This window comes from Myotis brandtii, unplaced genomic scaffold, assembly GCF_000412655.1.
Source record: "Myotis brandtii unplaced genomic scaffold, ASM41265v1 scaffold17, whole genome shotgun sequence".
Taxonomy (NCBI): Eukaryota; Metazoa; Chordata; class Mammalia; order Chiroptera; family Vespertilionidae; genus Myotis; species Myotis brandtii.
Window position 1 is genome coordinate 964,867 of NW_005356259.1, and position 18,746 is coordinate 983,612.

At 46.5% G+C, this 18,746-nt stretch overlaps 1 protein-coding gene and 1 long non-coding RNA gene across 7 annotated transcripts in view; one reads left to right on the forward strand and one right to left on the reverse strand.

Annotated features, from left to right (window-relative positions):
* CDHR3 (cadherin-related family member 3) overlaps positions 1-18,746 on the reverse strand; it is a 120,073-nt gene that overhangs the window by 9,743 nt on the left and 91,584 nt on the right. For 4 of the 6 annotated variants that reach the window (XM_014536933.1, XM_014536932.1, XM_014536934.1 and 1 more), the window contains 6 exons: positions 17,487-17,737; positions 14,930-15,111; positions 12,673-12,686; positions 11,349-11,380; positions 9,090-9,138; positions 7,299-7,599 (listed from right to left, as the gene is read on the reverse strand). In XM_014536933.1, coding sequence (XP_014392419.1) covers positions 7,299-7,599; positions 9,090-9,138; positions 11,349-11,380; positions 12,673-12,686; positions 14,930-15,111; positions 17,487-17,737 — 829 coding nt within the window. Of the gene's footprint in view, positions 1-6,835; positions 7,600-9,089; positions 9,139-11,348; positions 11,381-12,672; positions 12,687-14,929; positions 15,112-17,486; positions 17,738-18,746 lie in introns of those variants that run through there. The other 2 variants (XM_005862874.2, XM_014536931.1) reach the window with 1 other exon arrangement.
* The window catches only part of LOC106725521, a 17,379-nt gene continuing 13,672 nt past the window's right edge, over positions 15,040-18,746 (forward strand). The window contains exon 1 of the long non-coding RNA XR_001361404.1: positions 15,040-15,096. This is a non-coding gene — a long non-coding RNA (uncharacterized LOC106725521). The remainder of the gene's footprint in view (positions 15,097-18,746) is intronic.

Sequence of the window (18,746 nt, forward strand, 5' to 3'; positions counted from 1 at the left end):
GGAGAGAGAGGGGGGGGGGGGGCTTTTCATTTATTCTAATTTTCTGTTTCTGGACAGTAAGACAACAGAAAATCATAAATCAGTATTTATCTTGACTAGAAATTGCCATTTTTTTCAAACTTCATTATGAAGCCATCCAGCACTGGAGGACAGCTAGAAACTCGAAGTAGATTTTCTTTTGGAAGCAGTTTCTACTTTACCCTACTATATCCACACAAGTGTGGGACTTTTTTTCTTAGGCCTCTTACCTATTCAATAAGCTTCTTAGTTTCTAGTTGTAAAATAATTAACAGAGAGTACCCTCTGAATACAACATTGCCAAGTACAGATGGAGCCACACAAAAGGAGAAGCCAAAGAAAATATGGCCCCTGCAGGTAGGAAAGAATATATATGTATAAAGTAATTCAGGAACAAAACCAAGTATAATAAATTACAATTCATCCTTGCCTTATGCAGCAGGGAATTTTAGAGAGTTATGCTAGAAGAAGCTGATAATTGTACAGTACAGCCTATACCTGTACAAAGAGAGTAGGGAAATAAATGCAAGTTCGATGTAGTTTCAGTTATTCTAAAATAACTCTAGTGATAATAGCTTCTTGCATCTCTATAGTGTTTCAGAGCTCTTAAAAGCTTTCCTGCATATCATTCTACTTGATTCTTTCAACCAAACTGTACTATAAGTACAGTTTGCAATTAAAAAATATTTAACAATATTTAAAGACACTGATTCTCAGGACAGACTGGTGATCTCTACAAGACATATGACAGACTAGGGAAAAGAACTAGAATGGAAGGCCTCAGAAAGCCAGGTCCTGTTTATTCCTATCATTGTTCTATGTAATCCAGTTGGAAATGGCCAAACCTATATGACTGGTTCACATTATTCCATTTATACTGTAGTGGTTCTCAACCTTCTGGCCCTTTAAATACAGTTCCTCATGTTGTGACCCAACCATAAAATTATTTTCGTTGCTACTTCATAACTGTAATGTTGCTACTGTTAATGATCGTAATGTAAATATCTGATATGCAGGATGGTCTTAGGCGACCGACCCCTGTGAAAGGGTCGTTCGACCGCCAAAGGGGTCTCGACCCACAGGTTGAGAACCGCTGCGGAGTTTCCTAAGAACTTAGCTTCTCTTGGGAGTCACAAGCAACCATTTTTCATACAACGCAGATCTCCTGATGCAAGGCGTTTAATCAGAGCTGTACTTCTTCAGATTGAGAGCTTATCTAAAGCACCGTTCAGGTTGAATGGGGTGCCTGCCCCCTTTCCCACTGCAGGGCACCGCATGCAGACCTAGAAAACACCGGTCAGGCCTGTTTCTTTGAAGCCGGTTTGGAGTTTTGGCAGGAAGTTCGGTGTGGCAAAAACATTACTCTTTACTCCTCCAACACACACCTGACCACCGTCCCCCAGAGCAGTGGATCTCACAGAGGAGGCACGGGGCATTCAGGAAGAGCTGCCTGTGTGATCTGAAATAGCTGTATCTGGTAGCTTCCACTGAGAGGGGCGCTAACCCTGCAGGGCCCCTTTATCTAATTCAGGGATAGGGCCCAAGAGAAGTCAGGACTCCTCTTACAGCTGGGGCACTTCTTCTGGAAGGTCCTGCAAGGTTTTCACGCACCGGCGTCCACCATCCTCCACCTCTGCCACCCGGGACCAAGCCACTGCCATCTCGTGTCCAGATTAATCCAATAGCTGCCTAATTGGTCTCTCTATTTCCACCCCTGTTCCCTGCCTCCCTGAAGTCTAAAAAAGTAAAAGTTCCATTTCCTACCCCATCTCAAGTCAGCAATCAGATAGATGCTTTTACTTTTATTTCTTTAAATTGATTAATTGAATTTTTAGAGAGAGAGAAACATCGATTTGCTGTCCCATGTATCGTATGCACTCATTGGTTGATTTTTGTTTGTGCCCTGATTGGGGATTGCTTTGTTGGGATGATGTCCTAACCAACTGAGTGAGCTACTTGGCCAGGGCCCAGAGAGATGCTTTTAAAACATAAATCAAATTATGCCACTCCTCTTCTCAAAACCCTGCAATGACTCCCCACCACACTCAGAGTAAAAGTCAAAGTCCTTACAACAGCTCCCAAGGCCCTAAGTGATGACCACACATCCCCATCCCCAGGTACTGACCCACTTCCCCTGCCTGGAGTCATCTTCTCCGGTCCATAGGCTCATCCCTCTGTTCCTCCTACTGATTCTCAGCTCCTCCTTGCCTTGGACTCTCTGCTGGAAGGTTCATCCCAGTTACCTGCATGGCTCTCTCCCCTCTTCCACTGCTTCCCTCTCAAGTTAACGGGGGCCTTCCCTGACCACCCTAGTTACCATGGCCATCCCCACCCTCCATCACCCTGACCCTGTTCACTTTTCTCAATAGCATTTACCACCATTAACACACACACACACACACACACACACACACACACACAATCTGTCTATCATCCCTGTAGAAATAAACAAGGAACAACCATATGAAAAAAGCAAAGACTAGTTATTCATAGCTTACTATAGCCAGGGAGTCAGCCACTGTCACTTGCATTTTAGCAGAGGCTCAGAGGTGAGCAGAGGAATGGAAAAGCTTTATCGTGGAAAAAAAGGAAGGCTTCCGGTGTGCCTGGATTGGAGGCTGTTGGCATGGGGAAGCCTTAGGTGGGGTAAGTAGGAAGAGGGCACCCTGCGTGATTGGTTATGGGTGCATATTTAGCTTTCACTGGCCAATCCTAAGTTGGAAGCAGAGACAAAAATTAGGGAAGCTCTTAATTATATTAATTAAGTTCTGGCCACTTGGAGCTGCTTGTTACAGAAGTGATGCTCAGCTTCCTGGAATGGGGGTTGGTCTCCTGGACAGGTTGCTGCAGGCTGTAGGTCAGAGTTCTATTTCTAGATATGGTCTGGCCCTTGTCTATTTGTATATTCAATGTCTCATCTCTCATTAGGATGCAAACACTAAGAACATTGTTTTATTTACTGCTGGATCCCCAGAGCCTAGAACCATGCCTGGTACTAGTAGGCAGTTGGTACCTATTGTTGATTATCATGATGTTTGTCTGGATCTGGTTAGAAAAGCTGTGACTGCTACATGACCTGAGTAGAAAACCAACTACACCCATGCTTATTTCAATCTGATTCTACAAATGTCTGCTGGGTACTTGCTACATACCCAGGAGGCTCTGTATTGGGTTGTGGTTATTCACTCCAGTGTACACAGGACAAGTATTGGTGGAAAATGGGTTAAAGATCAGAATTTTGAATGCTTTAGCCTTTGCTCCAAGTTTCTCTTCTCTCCCACTTTGAACTCATCTCTACCTTTAAGATCCTTCTCTAAGGTCTCAGGTCTCCCATCGTATGTTCAGAGTCTGGCCCAGCACTCACTACCTGTGAAACTCATTTAGTTCTTTTGTCAATCAGCCTGTTCTCTTCTCAGTGGGATTATTCCCTCAGAAGAGGAGCCGCACCTTGCCCCAATACGGGTGACACATAGGAGGGTCTCAGTGATCTGAGTCTTCCCCCAAATTCTCTCACCTCTGTTTGACCTTTTCCCTGAGCTCCAGCTCAAATGTTTCACTGACCTCAGGATCCATCTTCCCTGCTTCCAAGCTGCCATCTGGAGGTGTATGAACAGGATGCTAGCCTGATAACCCAAGGCTGGGCCCCGCGTGGGCATCTCAACTATTTTCTGACAACGGCTACCCATTACGTTTGTAGAAATATGTAAATGGTTCTGAATTATCTGTTCTTTCAGAAAGGAGATTCCTGGTTTTGGTTAATTTACCTTTCAGATAGAACACTCAAAGAACCAAGAAATAAATAAGCCAGAATGGACCTGGAAATAGAACCTTTGAGTGAGCAGGCTGCACTCAGCCATAGCAGACAGAATGTAAGCTCCTCAAGGGCAGGGGCCTGGGCTGCTGCGTTTGCTTATGAGTCTACACCTGGTGCACAGGAGATGCTCCATAAATAGTTATTGAACGAATGGGAGGAATAAACACGCACATGAACTCTGAGATGAGAAACACCAACTTTGAATAGCAGTCATTTTCTATCATATCCACTCATTTTGTTGCTTTAATTTTCTCAGCCATCACAAAACACATTTCATAAAAAGGCAAACGATACAACTACAGATGTGAACGAGGGCTCTGAGGAGCGAGTGTGTCACTGCCCAGTTTCTGTTACTGAGCCACACGTGCTTTTAACACAGACAGAGATGTGGTCCCTGGTCTCCGCCTCCTATTGAGCACACGAAAAGCTCAAACTCGAGAATTCACCACATGGTTTTAAATCCCTCAACAATTAGGGATCCCTCTAATTGTGGTCTAATCCCTGAACGTCTTTGCCCCAATTTCATAATGACTCCAAATCAGACAGGTCAAAATTAGCTATAATAAATTCATTTGTGTCTAAGGCCTTGGGAAAGAAATGGAGGAAATATTTCACAAGATCTGCAATGATCCCTGGCTTCATTTCATTCAGATCACTTTTTAAAAAATTATATATATATTTTTTATTGATTTCAGAGAGAAGGGGAGAGGGAGAGAAAGACAGTAACATCAACGATGAGAGACAACCATTGCTCCCGCACGCCCCCCACTGGGGATCGAGTCCACAACCCAGGCATGTGCCTCTGACTGGAATCAAACCAGGGACCCTTCAGTCCACAGGCCTGATGCTCTATTCACTGAGCCCACCCAGCCAGGGCCAGATCACTTTTATTTTCCCCAAACCTGGTCAATGTTAGAAACCAATGGCCTCAACCCTGGACCTCAGACTTCTGATTTCCACTAATTAAGTACCCAAATGGGCAAAAGAAAAGGCAGGGTTTCTCTTGGCCAAAGCTCCGGGTGGTCCCCTGACCCCACGTCTGGAGTTCCTCAGGGTTCACATCTTGGGGCAGGGAAGACAGGAAGCTCTTCCTGCCCGTCACCAGGGAAGAAAGTGAGGTGTTCAAGCAGCCCCCAGCCTCCGGGAAGTCCCTCCCTCTCGGAGCTTAAATCTCTTCTCCTGGCCGAGAAGCACAATTCCCTCCAGCCCTGTCATCGCTGAAGAAAGGAGAACAGCTGCTTACCGCCCTCCTTCTAATCATCCTTAATGGGCTCATAAACAGTTATTAGGTCCCCCTTCAGCCTTCTCCGAGCCTCATTCTATTTGCATTGAGGCTGAGAGCTTCTGAGGAAGGCGTTTTACTCAGGGCTCCACAGACTTTCAGAGTCTTAAATGGGTAATCGGCCACTTCACCCACTTTAACCTCCACAAATGAACAGCTCTGCCTTCTTTTGCAAAATTTAAACCTATTCAAGGGAGTTTCCTGGCAACCAGCCCTTATTAATTAATCATTGCCTGTGCTAGGCCAGGTCAGGGCGTTTTTTGAAATGTTTCTTTTTCTTGAGAAGTCACACTGGCATGCAGGCACACAATAAACCAGCGGCGGCACCCTCTGAAGTTCTGCATTTGCAGGATGAATCTCGAGTGCCCCCTACCGGCCACTGTGGGGAGTCCTCAAAACTGGGCAGGGGCTGGTGCTCTGACAGACTCTCGCCTGGTCCTATCTTGTGGGTATTGGACGGATGCCTCTGCCACTGGGGAAACAGGACATGGAGGTAAAACAGATTGCTCAGTCTCCACGAGGCACATGCTGAAAAGTTCCATTTCCTACCCCATCGTGGTCTGGTTTATTTTCAGGTCACTGCTCACCCTAGCTGCAGGGTCAGCTAGAGCGTCCCACTGTGTCCCCAATCGACTCCTGGCTCCCTCAACCTGAGGAGGCAGGAGAGGAGCAGGGTAGGGAGGTTGCAAGGTTCATGTGGGTTTTTGTTTTTGTTTTTTTTTGGGGGGGGGTGGCTTTAAGAAAAAAAGTGACTTCATTTCACGAAAAATTTTAAACTGGATGGCTAAAATTAAAAGGACTGACAACACCAAGTGTTGACAAGGAAGGAGGGCAGCCAGAACTCTCAGTCATTGCTGGTGGAAGTATAGAGTGGAGCCACCAACTTTGGAATTCTCAGCAGATTCCAGCAATGGCTCGAGCATGTCCACGCCTAGGAACATACTCCCAAGAAACATGTTCGTGCTCACATGAGCAAGTTCACAGGACGAGTTTACAACAGTGAAACACTCACAGCAGCCTTCACAACAGTGAGGAGAACTGGACTGCTGACCTACAGTACGACACGGATGAATCTCACAGACATGCTATACTCAGCAAACGAAGCCAGACAGGAAAGGGCACATCTGTGTAATGCCATTCATTTGAAACTCAAATAAGCAAAACTAATCTATGATAATAAAGACCCTCCTTTATCATCATGACTCCGGGAGGAGTCTGTTATCGAGCTGAATACCTCAGGTCTGGGCACTTTATTTAATATAAGTTGTACCTCAATAAAAAATAAAAGTAGGTGTTTACTGTTTTCTTCTTCCCAGAAGAATAACCCACTACTTATTCACCCATTTCTTCTTCACTGCATGGCTTCTTTTGAAAAAGATTTAAGGCAGTGGTTCTCAACCTTCCTAATGCCGTGACCCTTTAATACAGTTCCTCATGTTGTGGTGACCCCCAATCATAGAATTATTTTCGTTGCTACTTCATAACTGTAATTTTGCTACTGTTATGAATCGTAATGTAAAAATCTGATATGCAGGATGTATTTTCATTGTTACAAATTGAACATAATTAAAGCATAGTGATTAATCACAAAAACAATATGTAATTATATATGTGTTTTCTGATGGTCTTAGGCAACCCCTGTGAAAGGGTCGTTGGACCCCCAAAGGGGTCGCGACCCACAAGTTGAGAACCGCTGATTTAAGGTGACTTACAAAGGTGGATGGTGTTGAACTGCATTTATAAATGAAGAATTCTGGGTAATGCTAAAAGGAAGGCAGGAAAATAAGGTGAAGTCAGAAGTGTGGCTAGTCCTCAGCTTTACTATCAGAAATTTCTGTGCTCTTCCTAGGGGCGGACTGAATGGAGCTGCCTAGCAATCAATGGGAAGACGAAACATAATAAGTCCATGTCCAAAAGTTAGCAGTCCAGCTGGTTAGAGGCACAGAGACCTGGGACCACTTTCTCCTGGGCCATCTCAGAAAAAGGCCACTAGGCCATCAAACCCTTTTGTGCTGTTTTAAACATCCCCTTTGGGACCCTGGGTCTCCGAGTCCCTTCAGGCCGTATTTTTTCTCCCGTGGCACCTCATAGGCTCTCAGAGAATTTAGGGGGAGGCAGCGTCCCTCAGAGCGCCGAGGGTCCTCTCTTGCTCTTCTGTGGGACCAGCAACCACACACGACTTACTTCCCTGGCGGAGGTTTGGGGGAAGCTCTGCTCTTGAGGGCGGGGTCTCTGTTCTTCGGGGTGCCCGGCTTGCCATCGTGGTTTCTGGAACCTGGGCCTGCATCCGCAGCCTGTGCTTGGCCACTCGGCCCATCTCCTTCCTCGTCGGTGCTCCTTGGTGGCCCCGTCCCTCCCGCGGAGACAGCGCTGCTTGCAGCAGCTCCCTGCCGGCTGGACTCTTTCCAACTTGACATTTGCATTAAGGAACCTTTCCACTTTCTGGCTCCAGTTTTTGAGTTGAATTCGTATTTTGCACCAGTCACTGGGGGTGGAAATACAATGACCATGTAAACAAACGACTCTCTCCTCCCCATCTCCACCCTGTCCAGCCCAGCCCCGGAGCAGAGGAAGAATGCCAGAAGGTGAGAATCTGAGCATCGCCGGGACGGAAAGCAGGCTTGTGAACAGTGCAATCAGTCCTCACCAGCTGCCCTTTCCGCGGCTGCTGCGCCGCTCGGACCACACTGGTAGCAAATACTATGCCTCCGGGGACAGGAAGGTTCCGGGGACTCTCAGGCCGTCTCGGTTGCAAGATGAGAAGGAGGCCACACAAACCTGGACTCCATGGGAGCTTCGGACAAATTAGGTTCACTTTCTAATGGGGTTACCCATCTCATTCTGGTTTGTTTTGAAAAGACCCCTGAATGCCTGCTATTACAAGGCATTCCCCAGGGGAGGAGGAGAAGACTTCGACTGGTATTTATGTTAGGGGAGCAGAGGTTTGTGGACACAGACACACCAACCTGGCCCCCGTGGAGATGAAGCAGGGGAGCCATTTTTATCGTGTCGGAGCCAGCAGACGCTAATGGACGTGTCTGCTCACATGTGTCCGGTTGGCTCACTTCTTCCTTCTTCCTGCTTCACACACACAAATGCAGAGCGAAGGCCCTGGCTCCCCCGGCCTCTCCCTCGGAGCTTCAGGCGAGCCCCTGCTCCTGCCATCTCCATGCAGCGCGAGTGGCCTCTCCGCTGAGGAGCCACCAGCACTTATGCTAATGTGGGCACATTATGGTAACAAGTACCTAATAATAGAGGGAAATTTAATTCCAGCAGCAGCGGCAGCAGCCTGTCCTGGAGAGGAGCCATCCTCCTTCCGAGGACGACCGGGCCCTTTGCATGTGAGCATGGCAGGGAGCCAACACACTTGCCTCCTGAATTTGGTTTCCTTCCCTGTATTCATGTCTATAATTGAGCCTTTGTAAGTGGAAGGATGTGTGTAAAGGAGCTAAATTTGGAGCTGATTTCATGGGGGTGAGGAGAGCTCTGGAGGCCAGCTTTACCTCTGTTTATCTTGCCAACCAAGAAGAAATTCTTGGCCCTGGTCTAGGAAAAAAAAAGAAGCCATCCTTCCCATTTCTCCGTATCTCTCACTACCAAATAGGATGGCGTTGGAAGCATCAGAAAGGATCAGGGATGGAGGCTCAATCCCAATGAGCAGGGGGGAAAAATTGTGGGTTCTTGGGTTCACCAGTTCCTTGACTTGGTTTGTGATTTAGAAAGGGAGGCTAGACTGTGGCAAGGTCCTTGAGTAGGAGCCTGGAGGTGGAAACCCTCTGAGGCCTCACACAGGATCACGTGTCTGCAAGCAGCTCAGCTCCGAGCTGGTCTCACTCAGTACTGCAGCCTAGAAGGGCCAGCGCTGTAGAGCTGACCAAACGGATCAAAACGGAGTTAAGGGCATGAAATTGGACCAGGCTCTACCAGCCTGGAATATGCAAGACACTCTAATGGGTGGGACGGCCACTTAGTTACCTGGGTCTGTGGCTTCACCGTCAAAGACCGTGCTCAGCCGGATTGTGTCCTAAGGAGAGAAGAGAGACAGCTTCCAGCACAACCTCACACAGTTTCAAGCACAATCCTCCTCCCAGGCAAGGCCACGCATCCTCACAGCCTCAGGTTCTTACCCAGGGCCTTCCGGGCGCTTATTTACTCGATGGGCACCGTGCTAGATGCTGGGGACACAGCAGTGAACAGGCAGGAGTGGTTACTGCCCGCACAGAGCTTGCGATCCAGGGGAAGCCACTGACATACAGGCGCTACCATACAGAGTGATAAGGGCTCTATGAGGCGGGGATAGAGGAAGCTATGGGGGTGCAGGTGGGAGTGGGAGGAGGACATTTAACCCAGACTCGGGGGGAGGAAAGCATCCTGAGTAAAAGGTATCTAAGCTGCATAGAAGAAAGAGCAGAAATGCCACAAACACCGGCTAAGATCTGCATTGCCTAAGCCCACTGTCGGGCAGACGTGGAAGGCAGGCACAGATGAGCACCCATGTGCTGCCACCCTGGGCTCTGGCTGTGTCCCTTAGGTCAGTGCAGCGTTGCATCAGGGCTTGGCCTGCCTTACCTCCGCCCTGTGCTCCATATCCTTTTCTCCCCCTGATCCGTACTCTGTGCCATCCTCTAGGACAGTGGTTCTCAACCTGTGGGTCGCGACCCCTTTGGCGGTGGAACGACCCTTTCACAGGGATCGCCTAAGACCATCCTGCATATCAGATCTTTATATTACGATTCATCACAGTAGCAACATTACAGTTATGAAGTAGCAACGAAAATAATTTTATGGTTGGGTCACAACATGAGGAACTGTATTTAAAGGGCCAGAAGGTTGAGAACCACTGCTCTAGGACCTGACCTCCGACCCCATTGAAACACCCTCTTCCCTCACATGATGTCCTCCAAGGTGCCATTCTTTGGCATGCTGATGAGGACTGCGTTCGGAGTTTAGTGGGCCCTCCAACCCCAGTATTTATCACTGAAGCCACCACCTACTCACTTGTCCACAGCTCCCCAGCACTGAAGAGAGAGGAAATGGAGACTGGATGGGTTTCATCGATTTGATCAGCTCAGCAGCCCGCTTTTTATGGTCATGGAGATTTATTTATTTAATTGATTAATTTAATATTACATAAGTCTGAGGCAGTCTCCGAATGAAGGGTACTTGCCTTAGACAATAAGACCTGGAAGCAAGAGATCACTTCTTCTTCTTGTTTGTATAAAGACCGACCCAGATAAATACTTCGCTGATGAGCCTGAAGCAAAAATTCCAGGGCACTGAATTGTCCTCCTGGCTGTGCTCATCATTCCCCAAAGTTATGGGTCTGGGATCATAACAAAGTCTTATCATTAGAGGTTGGGGGACGTGTGTGTTGGGGGGGTGTCTTCTTCAAGTGTCATCACTCAGTAAAAGAAAAACAAGGCTTCCAATACGGGGGAGTAACGCTCCGGCTATCACACTTGGCATTTGTGTGACTCTTAACATTTTCCAAAATATCTCCCCACCTGTTCTCTCAGGGCAGGCATCCTCACTCCCATTTCACAAATGAGGAATCTAAAGCTTAAGGAGGCTGAGGGAGCCCTGGCCAGTGTGGCTCAATTGGTTGGGCGTCGTCCCATGCACCAAAAGGTTCGATTCCTGATTAGGGCACATGCCAGGGTTGTGGCTCAATCCCCGTGGGGGGTGTACGGGAGGCAGCTGATCAATGTTCCACTCTCACATAAATGTTTCTCTCCCTCTCCCTTCTTTTCTCTCCAAAACAAAATCAATAAAAATATATATTTTTAAAAGGAGGCTGAGGGAGTCTGCAAGATCATATGTCTAAGTAGGCAGAGCCAATCCTAGACCCAAGAACGGCACTTTATCCATTTTTCCTCAAGGTTATGGAAGGGCAAAGGAAAGAAATCCTATTGAAGGCTAAAGCTTAAATTCTGGTCTTTAAGCTCCTCTCCCCCAACTCACTCTCCTGGAGAGCTGGTGTAGATAATAAACACCACTATTCAATATTTATGAAATCCAGTTCTTCTGCAAATATATCAGCAGACATGTTCAGTGGAGGGAACAAATTCTACCAGGAGCACGTCACACAGCAATCTGTTCCAGTGGCCAAATACAAGCATCTCCCTGAATGATAAACACCCCCCTGAGGCTGAGGCAGGGCCTGCCTGGGAGGGGGACGGGATCCCCCCACAACCCTCCACCCAAGCCAGGTGCCCCGGGGCCAGCCGAGCTTACCACCACAACTTCTCTTTTTGTTTTCTTCATTTCTGCAGGGAATAGAACAGACAGAAGTTAAGCTTTTTGGACACTAAATTGACCTTAAAATTCTACCTCCACATGGGATTTCTCTTAAACAGGCTTTGAAATCAGAATGGCAGACACGGCAAAAAAATTTTCTCTGTAGACATGTTTGCTGATGGCTTTCCATCTCCTCAGAAACACACACACACACACACACACACACACACACACACACATACACACACACAAAACACACAATACATAGAATTAAAAAACAAAACAAAAAACTTTTTTTGCTCTTTTTCCAGCTTATTATTATTATTGGACCTAGGAAATTAGTTTTTAAATGGAATTTAGTTTTAAATAAGTTATAGGTAAGAAAGAAAAAGAGAGTTGATATATTTGTTCATAATGTGGGGATTCCTTGTATCCATTCCCTGTGCTCTTTTAAAAAAGGAACTAGGGTGGGAAACCATTTGTGAAAATCTCATTTATGTAAATCATCCCATGTGATATGATTAATAACCATTATAATTAAATTTCTAATCCTGCTTAGATGTGCCATGTGCATGTCAAACACACATACCTATGATTGGAGTGATTAAAGCAATCATTTTTAAAAACACATTTTCCAATTTTTTGTCCTGTCTCCCCATGGCCTGGGTTCTCCTTGAAGCAACAACTTTTGGGACCAGGTGGTGACATCTCCTTAGCTTAGAGTTGGTCAGATCGACTTTGCTCAACTCACCAACGTCCCTGAAATCATTCCGTTCTCCCAGCCCATATGACTGCACCAGCCCCCCTTTTAACTAGCCTGACCTAAATAACTTGGGAAATAATAAAATCCATTACAATCTCAGAATAAAGTATCATTTGTGCTTTAAAAAGAGGCATCTGTCCAGTACAGAGCACTAGCTGTCCTCAGGAGGGGTCAGCAGAGAGTAGATACTGTCTGTATTTAACCCACAGAGAATTCTTCGATCCTGTCCCACCCAGTGGGGAACGGACCTCTAGGTGCTTAGGTTGAGCTGATTAGAAGTGACTCTGGGTAGGGAACAGGCGGGACCAAAATGAGTGACTCGAGTGGGCCAACGGCACCGTGTATCCTGACCTTACTTTTCTCCAGCTACGCCTGACCTCAGTTTCATTCCACCCGTGGATGATGAGGCTAAAAACCCACCAAGACAGATTACATCCTGATTCTATGCCAAGTTGGAACCCTTTCATGTACTACGACAGAAACAGCAAAAATGATGATGATGATGATGATGATGATGATGATGATAACAGCAACAAAGGGAATAGGCACCGTACATACCTCCTTTCTTCATCCTAGGGGGGAGAAAAGGGATGGATAAGAATTAACCTGAGAGCATTCTATACTCGTACACTCACAACATGTTGCCCTTTGGGCAACTGTGTTCCCTGGGATTCAGGAGTTGATTGAAAGGGGCCAGGGATGGGGACTAAATTGAAGGCTGGGCTCCCACCCCTGCTCCAAACAGAGCAGCTCCATCACTATTGGTTTGGGGTTAAGGAGGTTCTGAGAGTTTGATAAGTTTGAAAATTATTGCCTTATAGAACTTCAGGGAAAATATCTTCTCTGACTACTGGATGAGGCTTAACAACCCCAATCAGACTGACCGGCAATTCTTCCTGCCCCATTTTTCTCCCCAGTAGCTAACTGAGCAGAAGGCTTAGCTCACAGCGGGACGGTTCAAGGGCTGACAGCTAAACTTTGGTTTCTGGTAACATAAAAAGCTGGCCTTGGACTCTAAGACCCTTTCCCTGATAACCTTGGATTCTCTGATTTTATTCTATTTTGCTATTGAACAAATGTTGGCTGCCACGTGGTATAACTAATTTCCAGAGAGAGCAGGTCTGAGTCTGAATTACTAACGAGTTTTTTTTTTAAGTCAACCATGTTGAAAATGACTAATATTTAGAATGTAAGTTAAAGCAAACAGGTACAAGGTGCATACTGAACTTTTTTTTTTTAAATATATTTTATTGATTTTTCACAGAGAGGAAGGGAGAGAGATAGAGAGTTAGAAACATCGATCAGCTGCCTCCTGCACACCCCCCACTGGGGATGCGCCTGCAACCCAGTCACATGCCCTTGACCGGAATGGAACCCGGGACCCCCCAGTCCACAGGCCGACGCTCCATCCACTGAGCCAAACCGGTTTCGGCATACTGAACTTTAACCATAAATTGCTTGTGAGTTGCAGCAATTTGGATAACTGACTTGCTTTACGAACTTCTGCTCAAATCCCACTACCATCCTTACAAGTTTAAGCATCACTTTTTGGAGCCAATTTATTTTTTTCCCCAAATCAATTTGTGAGTAGAGTCCAAACAAAAATGCCTTTTTAATTTCAGCAGATGCTAAAGGATTTCTTACCTTGAAGTCAAGGTTGCCAATAGCAACTTCCCCAATAAATATGGCAAAAATGCAAAGCACATCTTTATGCTAATGCCTTATAGTTTTATTCTGAGTCTCTCATCCATATATTTTAGATTATTTGACAGTACTAGTTAGTCTTCAAAATACCTTTAAATGGCACATGAGTCTCATCACCCCTTCCTTTTGCCAGTGAGAAATTCTAAAACTCAAGTTCCAACACCATAAGATTCTTGGGCTTATTGCTAAATTGGGAATTTAGAATCCTGAGCTCAATGAGCCATGAAAAATAATACAACAAGCTTAAAAAAAAAAAAAACCAGTGTATCAAAGCATTTATATCAGGAGCAGTACTAAGTGCTATCTTTGCATTTGCTCATTTAATTGTTTAGTTTTCAAAAAAGGACACAGCTGCCACTTGCCCAAAGCCATGTACCTAGAAAATGGTAGAGCTAAGATTTGAACCCAGGCCTTATCTAACGCCAAAGCCCATTCTAATTGTAAGAGCTTCTGAAACTCAAGAAACTGTATCTGGGGGAAGCTTATAACAGTCTAGTGGTCTCTTCTCTTCACTCTCATACCTCACTTGGCCAGTAAAAGAGACCCTGCAGGATGTTGCAATTAGAGGCGTGTTAGCGGATAGTAGGAGGGAGAGGAAACAGGTCTGTATTTGCAGCCCTAGAGCATGAGAGATCAGGGCCATGTGTAAAAGAACAATGATTATTTTCCTTATCAGTTTTTGGTTTGATAAGGAAATCAGCTTAATTTCCTTATCAGTTTTTCTAATTCTATTCCATCCTTTAAATATTTTGCAAAGATGAGCACAGCATATCTAACACTGCTCACAGTTGGGCTTTTTTTCTGAAGCATGTATCCAGGGCAAGTCACCCAGGGGTTGAAACCCAATTTCTTTGAGAACACATCAAGGACAGGGCAGGTGCCCAGGAAAACCAAAGGAAGCGTCTCCTGACCCAGCAGGTGAGGAAGAGGGTACACCGTGACTAAGGGCAGCTAGGATTCTCTCCCCAAGTGTCCTTTTTCTTCCTTCACACCAGGCACCCTCTCTACCCTGTAAAGAAATTCTAATTCTCTATCTTTCCTTCGCCTGAAATCACTGGAAACAGTGTCCCAGAGGAAGTTGTGGGAAGGGCCCAGCCCACTGGCAACTTACAGAGGTTTCTTGTGCTTCCCAATCTTGCAGGGACAGTGCCTGTGGATGGCTTTGGCCAACTGGACGATCAGAGCCACCAGGAGAACCAGAAGCAGTATGGAGCCCAGCGTGATGACGAAAGGCACATACCACGCCGATGGAGAATACACGTTTTCCCTCCGGATCTGGTAGGTGATCCTGGGCTTGAAGGACAGAGAAGGGGGAGGGGGAGTGGAGGGTGGTGGCATTCCTGAAATCAGCACTCCCCCATGTTGAGTGTTTATTTCACTCTTTGTTCTTGTTCTATAAATGGGACATCTTTGTGTGCATAGTTCTTGTTGCTTCAACCCATCGCCCTATTTATAGTCTTTCCAGAAACCCATTAGATCAAAACACAGAAAATTTAGGGAACTGGAAAGCAGCTCTAAGCCTGATTTTATTCTCTGTCTTTCTTCCCCTTCCCAAAAGCTAAAAATGCCATTGGCTTTTTTCCCTGCCCCCAAATGGCATAGCTCAGGGACTAATAGCGCCGTTGTCTCTCGCTGGGAAGGCATGAGCCACGAAAGTTGTTTTTTGTGACACTTTGGTAGGTTTGTTGGTGTTCACTCACTACAAGCTGCCAGGTGAGTGGGCTGATATCACAGTGAAACCTCCAGCTCAGCGCTTGCTTCTTAGAGTGGGAGACAGACAAACAAGCCATGGGGATCTCAGGAGTGCGGATGCCACAACTGGGTCATGCTGTAAGCCCCAGGAAGGCGGCAATTCCTCACTCGGAGCTTACTGGCTCCGACTACAATGGAAAACCCTTAAGGTTACCTTACGCCTCCATTCACTGGGGTGATACTGACTCAAGCATCTGGCAAATGAACATTAACCCACTCTTGGTAAGACTCTGAGAGGCAAAGTTTGACCATGTGTCATAGATGATTTTCTAAGGTTTTGATTGCCATTCCTTTGGCAGACTACACGTATGGGCCTGCCGACCAAGCGCGTGGCTTTTACTGGGAACAGAAGGAAAGGGGACAAAAGAGTCAGCACAAATATAAGTCGGTTCCTCCACTGCGCGGGGGGAGAGGGTCCTGTTGTCAGAGTCCAGACTCTCCCTCCCTTCGTCACACTGGTTCTCTTTCAGCGCCTGCTTATTTTTCTTCCTACCATTTGTCACAATCTGTAGTTCCAGTGGGGCCTTGACTTACGAGTTTAATTCGTTCCATGACGGAGCTCATAACTCAAATTACTCGTATGTCAAATCAAAAAGTGAACGAGTGAGACACGTGATGCTGGGCTGATGTTGTGGCGTTCACTGTGACGTTCGCTGCGCCAACTAGCGGTGGGGTATCTGAAGCTGGCTTGTAACCTGAATTTTAGCTCGCAACTCAAAGCAAAAAATCGGCCGAGAGACGGCTCGTATCTCAAAAAACTCGTTATTCGGGACACTCGTAAGTCAAGGCCCCACTGTATTTTACTAAATTGCATACCTTTATTAAATTGCATGTATTTGTAATGTCTCCCCCTTTAAAACAGTGGCTCTCAAACTTTAGCGCCCATGAGAATCCCAGAGTTTAAAAACACAGATTGCTGGGCCCCAGCCCCAGAGTCTCTGATCTACTAGGTCTGGGGATTCCAGGTTCCAACGTGCTTTCCGTGAGGTTGTCGTGATGACCACGGTTGGGTGAGGTACAACTCTAATATTCTGGAATGGGCCTGGGAATGTGCATTTCTAGCACATGTCCCGGCGATGCAGATGCTGCTGGTCAGGGACCACACTGGAGAGCAACCGACCCAGATTATAAGTTCCATGACAGCAGAGATCAGGTTGGGCTTGTGCAGCAAAATGAATGGCATATCGTAGGTCAGTGATGGCGAACCTCTGACACGCGAACTCATTTTTTTGGTTGATTTTTCTTTGTTAAATGGCATTTAAATATATAAAATAAATATCAAAAATAGAAATCTTTGTTTTACTATGGTTGCAAATATCAAAAAATTTCTATATGTGACATGGCACCAGAGTTAAGTTAGGGTTTTTCAAAATGCTGACACGCCGAGCTCAAAAGGTTCACCATCACTGTCGTAGGTGTTAGATCAATACTTGTAGATTGAATGCATGAATTTTGATGGAGTGGAGATGGGGAGTAGGGTACAGATCGGTGCATGATAACTCTTCAAAAGAAGTGGAGAAGAGCACCTGGCAGCTACCTGCTCTCATACACAGACTTCATGGCCCTTAAGAGCAAGCAGAGAAGGGCTTGTGAAGGTAGCAACTAGCCACATGCCCATGAAAATTGTCTCCTGTGCCACAGCAGGCCGGCACCTGACCTAGCACAAGTATCTACACAAGTGTACACCCTTATTTAGCAGGAGAGGAAAAGTTAGTGGCTCTACAAGACTCAGGTTTCACCCAGATCTCTATTTACCCACAGTGACTACTCCAATTTAGCCCCTGGGTGCCATTTCTGGCAACATCCAAACACCTCAACTCTGTTCAGCCAACCCACATATTTCTCCTGGGTCCAAGGGCTCCATTGACATTAATCACAAGGGTCTAACTGAGGAGTGCAGGTCCCCAAATCCTTACCCTGGGGGTCGTGGTGACAATCGTGGTTGGGGGAGGAATGATGCTAATACTCAGTGTCACTGTCCCTGTTTCAACCAGGGCCTCAGCTTTCTTCCTGCCAGACAGCAAGTTGTCATCAGTTATATAGACAAGTAGCTTGTAGTCCCAGATCTTGTCAAGCCCACCAGGATAGTCAAAGCGAGTTGCAAGGAGCAGGTGTGTGATGTTGGACCCGGCGTTGGGAGAAAAGGTGAAATGTCTGTTGACATTGCCTAAATGAGATATGAGACAAGGATTTGGGGCAAAGGAAGAAAAGAGAGTGAGAAACAAATGTTTAGAGGAAAACTACATCCAGTCTCTTCCACAAACGTCCGTACCTCTGTGTAGACTAATTCCGATGAACCAGGGTTACAATATCGGCCTTGTCTGTACCAGAAAGTTCATTAGTATAAAGAAACTCTCGCTCACAACCCGTGTGGCTGCAACGGGGATGAGAGCAGAAAAGGACCACAGCACACCTGTCCCCGGAGAATGGCCGCTATCTTGCGGAGCATCAGGCAGAGATTTCCTAATCCTGGTGCAGCCTCTCTAGCCAATCCTTATCAGGCAGCATTTATTTGGTAACCACGTGGAACTTGCACTCAGACTAATATGTGGGCACAAGAGCATAGAGGGGGCCGCATCCCTCGCCATAGGCCAAGTTCACTTCATGCCTTTCGTGGAAGTTGGTGGGCCACACAGAACTGGTGACCTGTGTCCCTGGAGTTCCTCTGAAGGAAGGTGTCTCCTGGCTTTGCAGGGATTGCAGTCCCAGGCGCTCCTGAATCTACCCCATTCCCACCTCCCCCCTGCAGTCTGTTAGGGCTCAGGGCTCACAGCTTAGGGAACAGGGCAGGAAGGCTGCCCGCCCAAGCAGCCCTGGCTCATTCCTCCGGTGGCTCCAGACTCATTACCGACTGAAAACCAGTAAATGGAGCAGGAGATGATGCAATTTTTACTCCCTTAGCAGCGAAGTGCTCCATAAAGGCCTGAGGGTTCTCGGTATGTGTTATTTCCATCTTCGGCAACTGCGGTCTCGAGGCTGCCTCTGCCCCTGGGTTTTGTGACACAGCCTGCTCAAGAGGCTCCCTACTGTTCGGAGTTCATGCTCACCAGGGCTCAGCAGGCGGCCAAGATGGGTTTTTAGTCTTTCACTTGGAATTGTTCTGCTTGTTTGGGTTTAAATCTCTGACCCCAGCACTTCATTAGATGAGCTATTTTGGTCTCATTTCCATTGAGTGG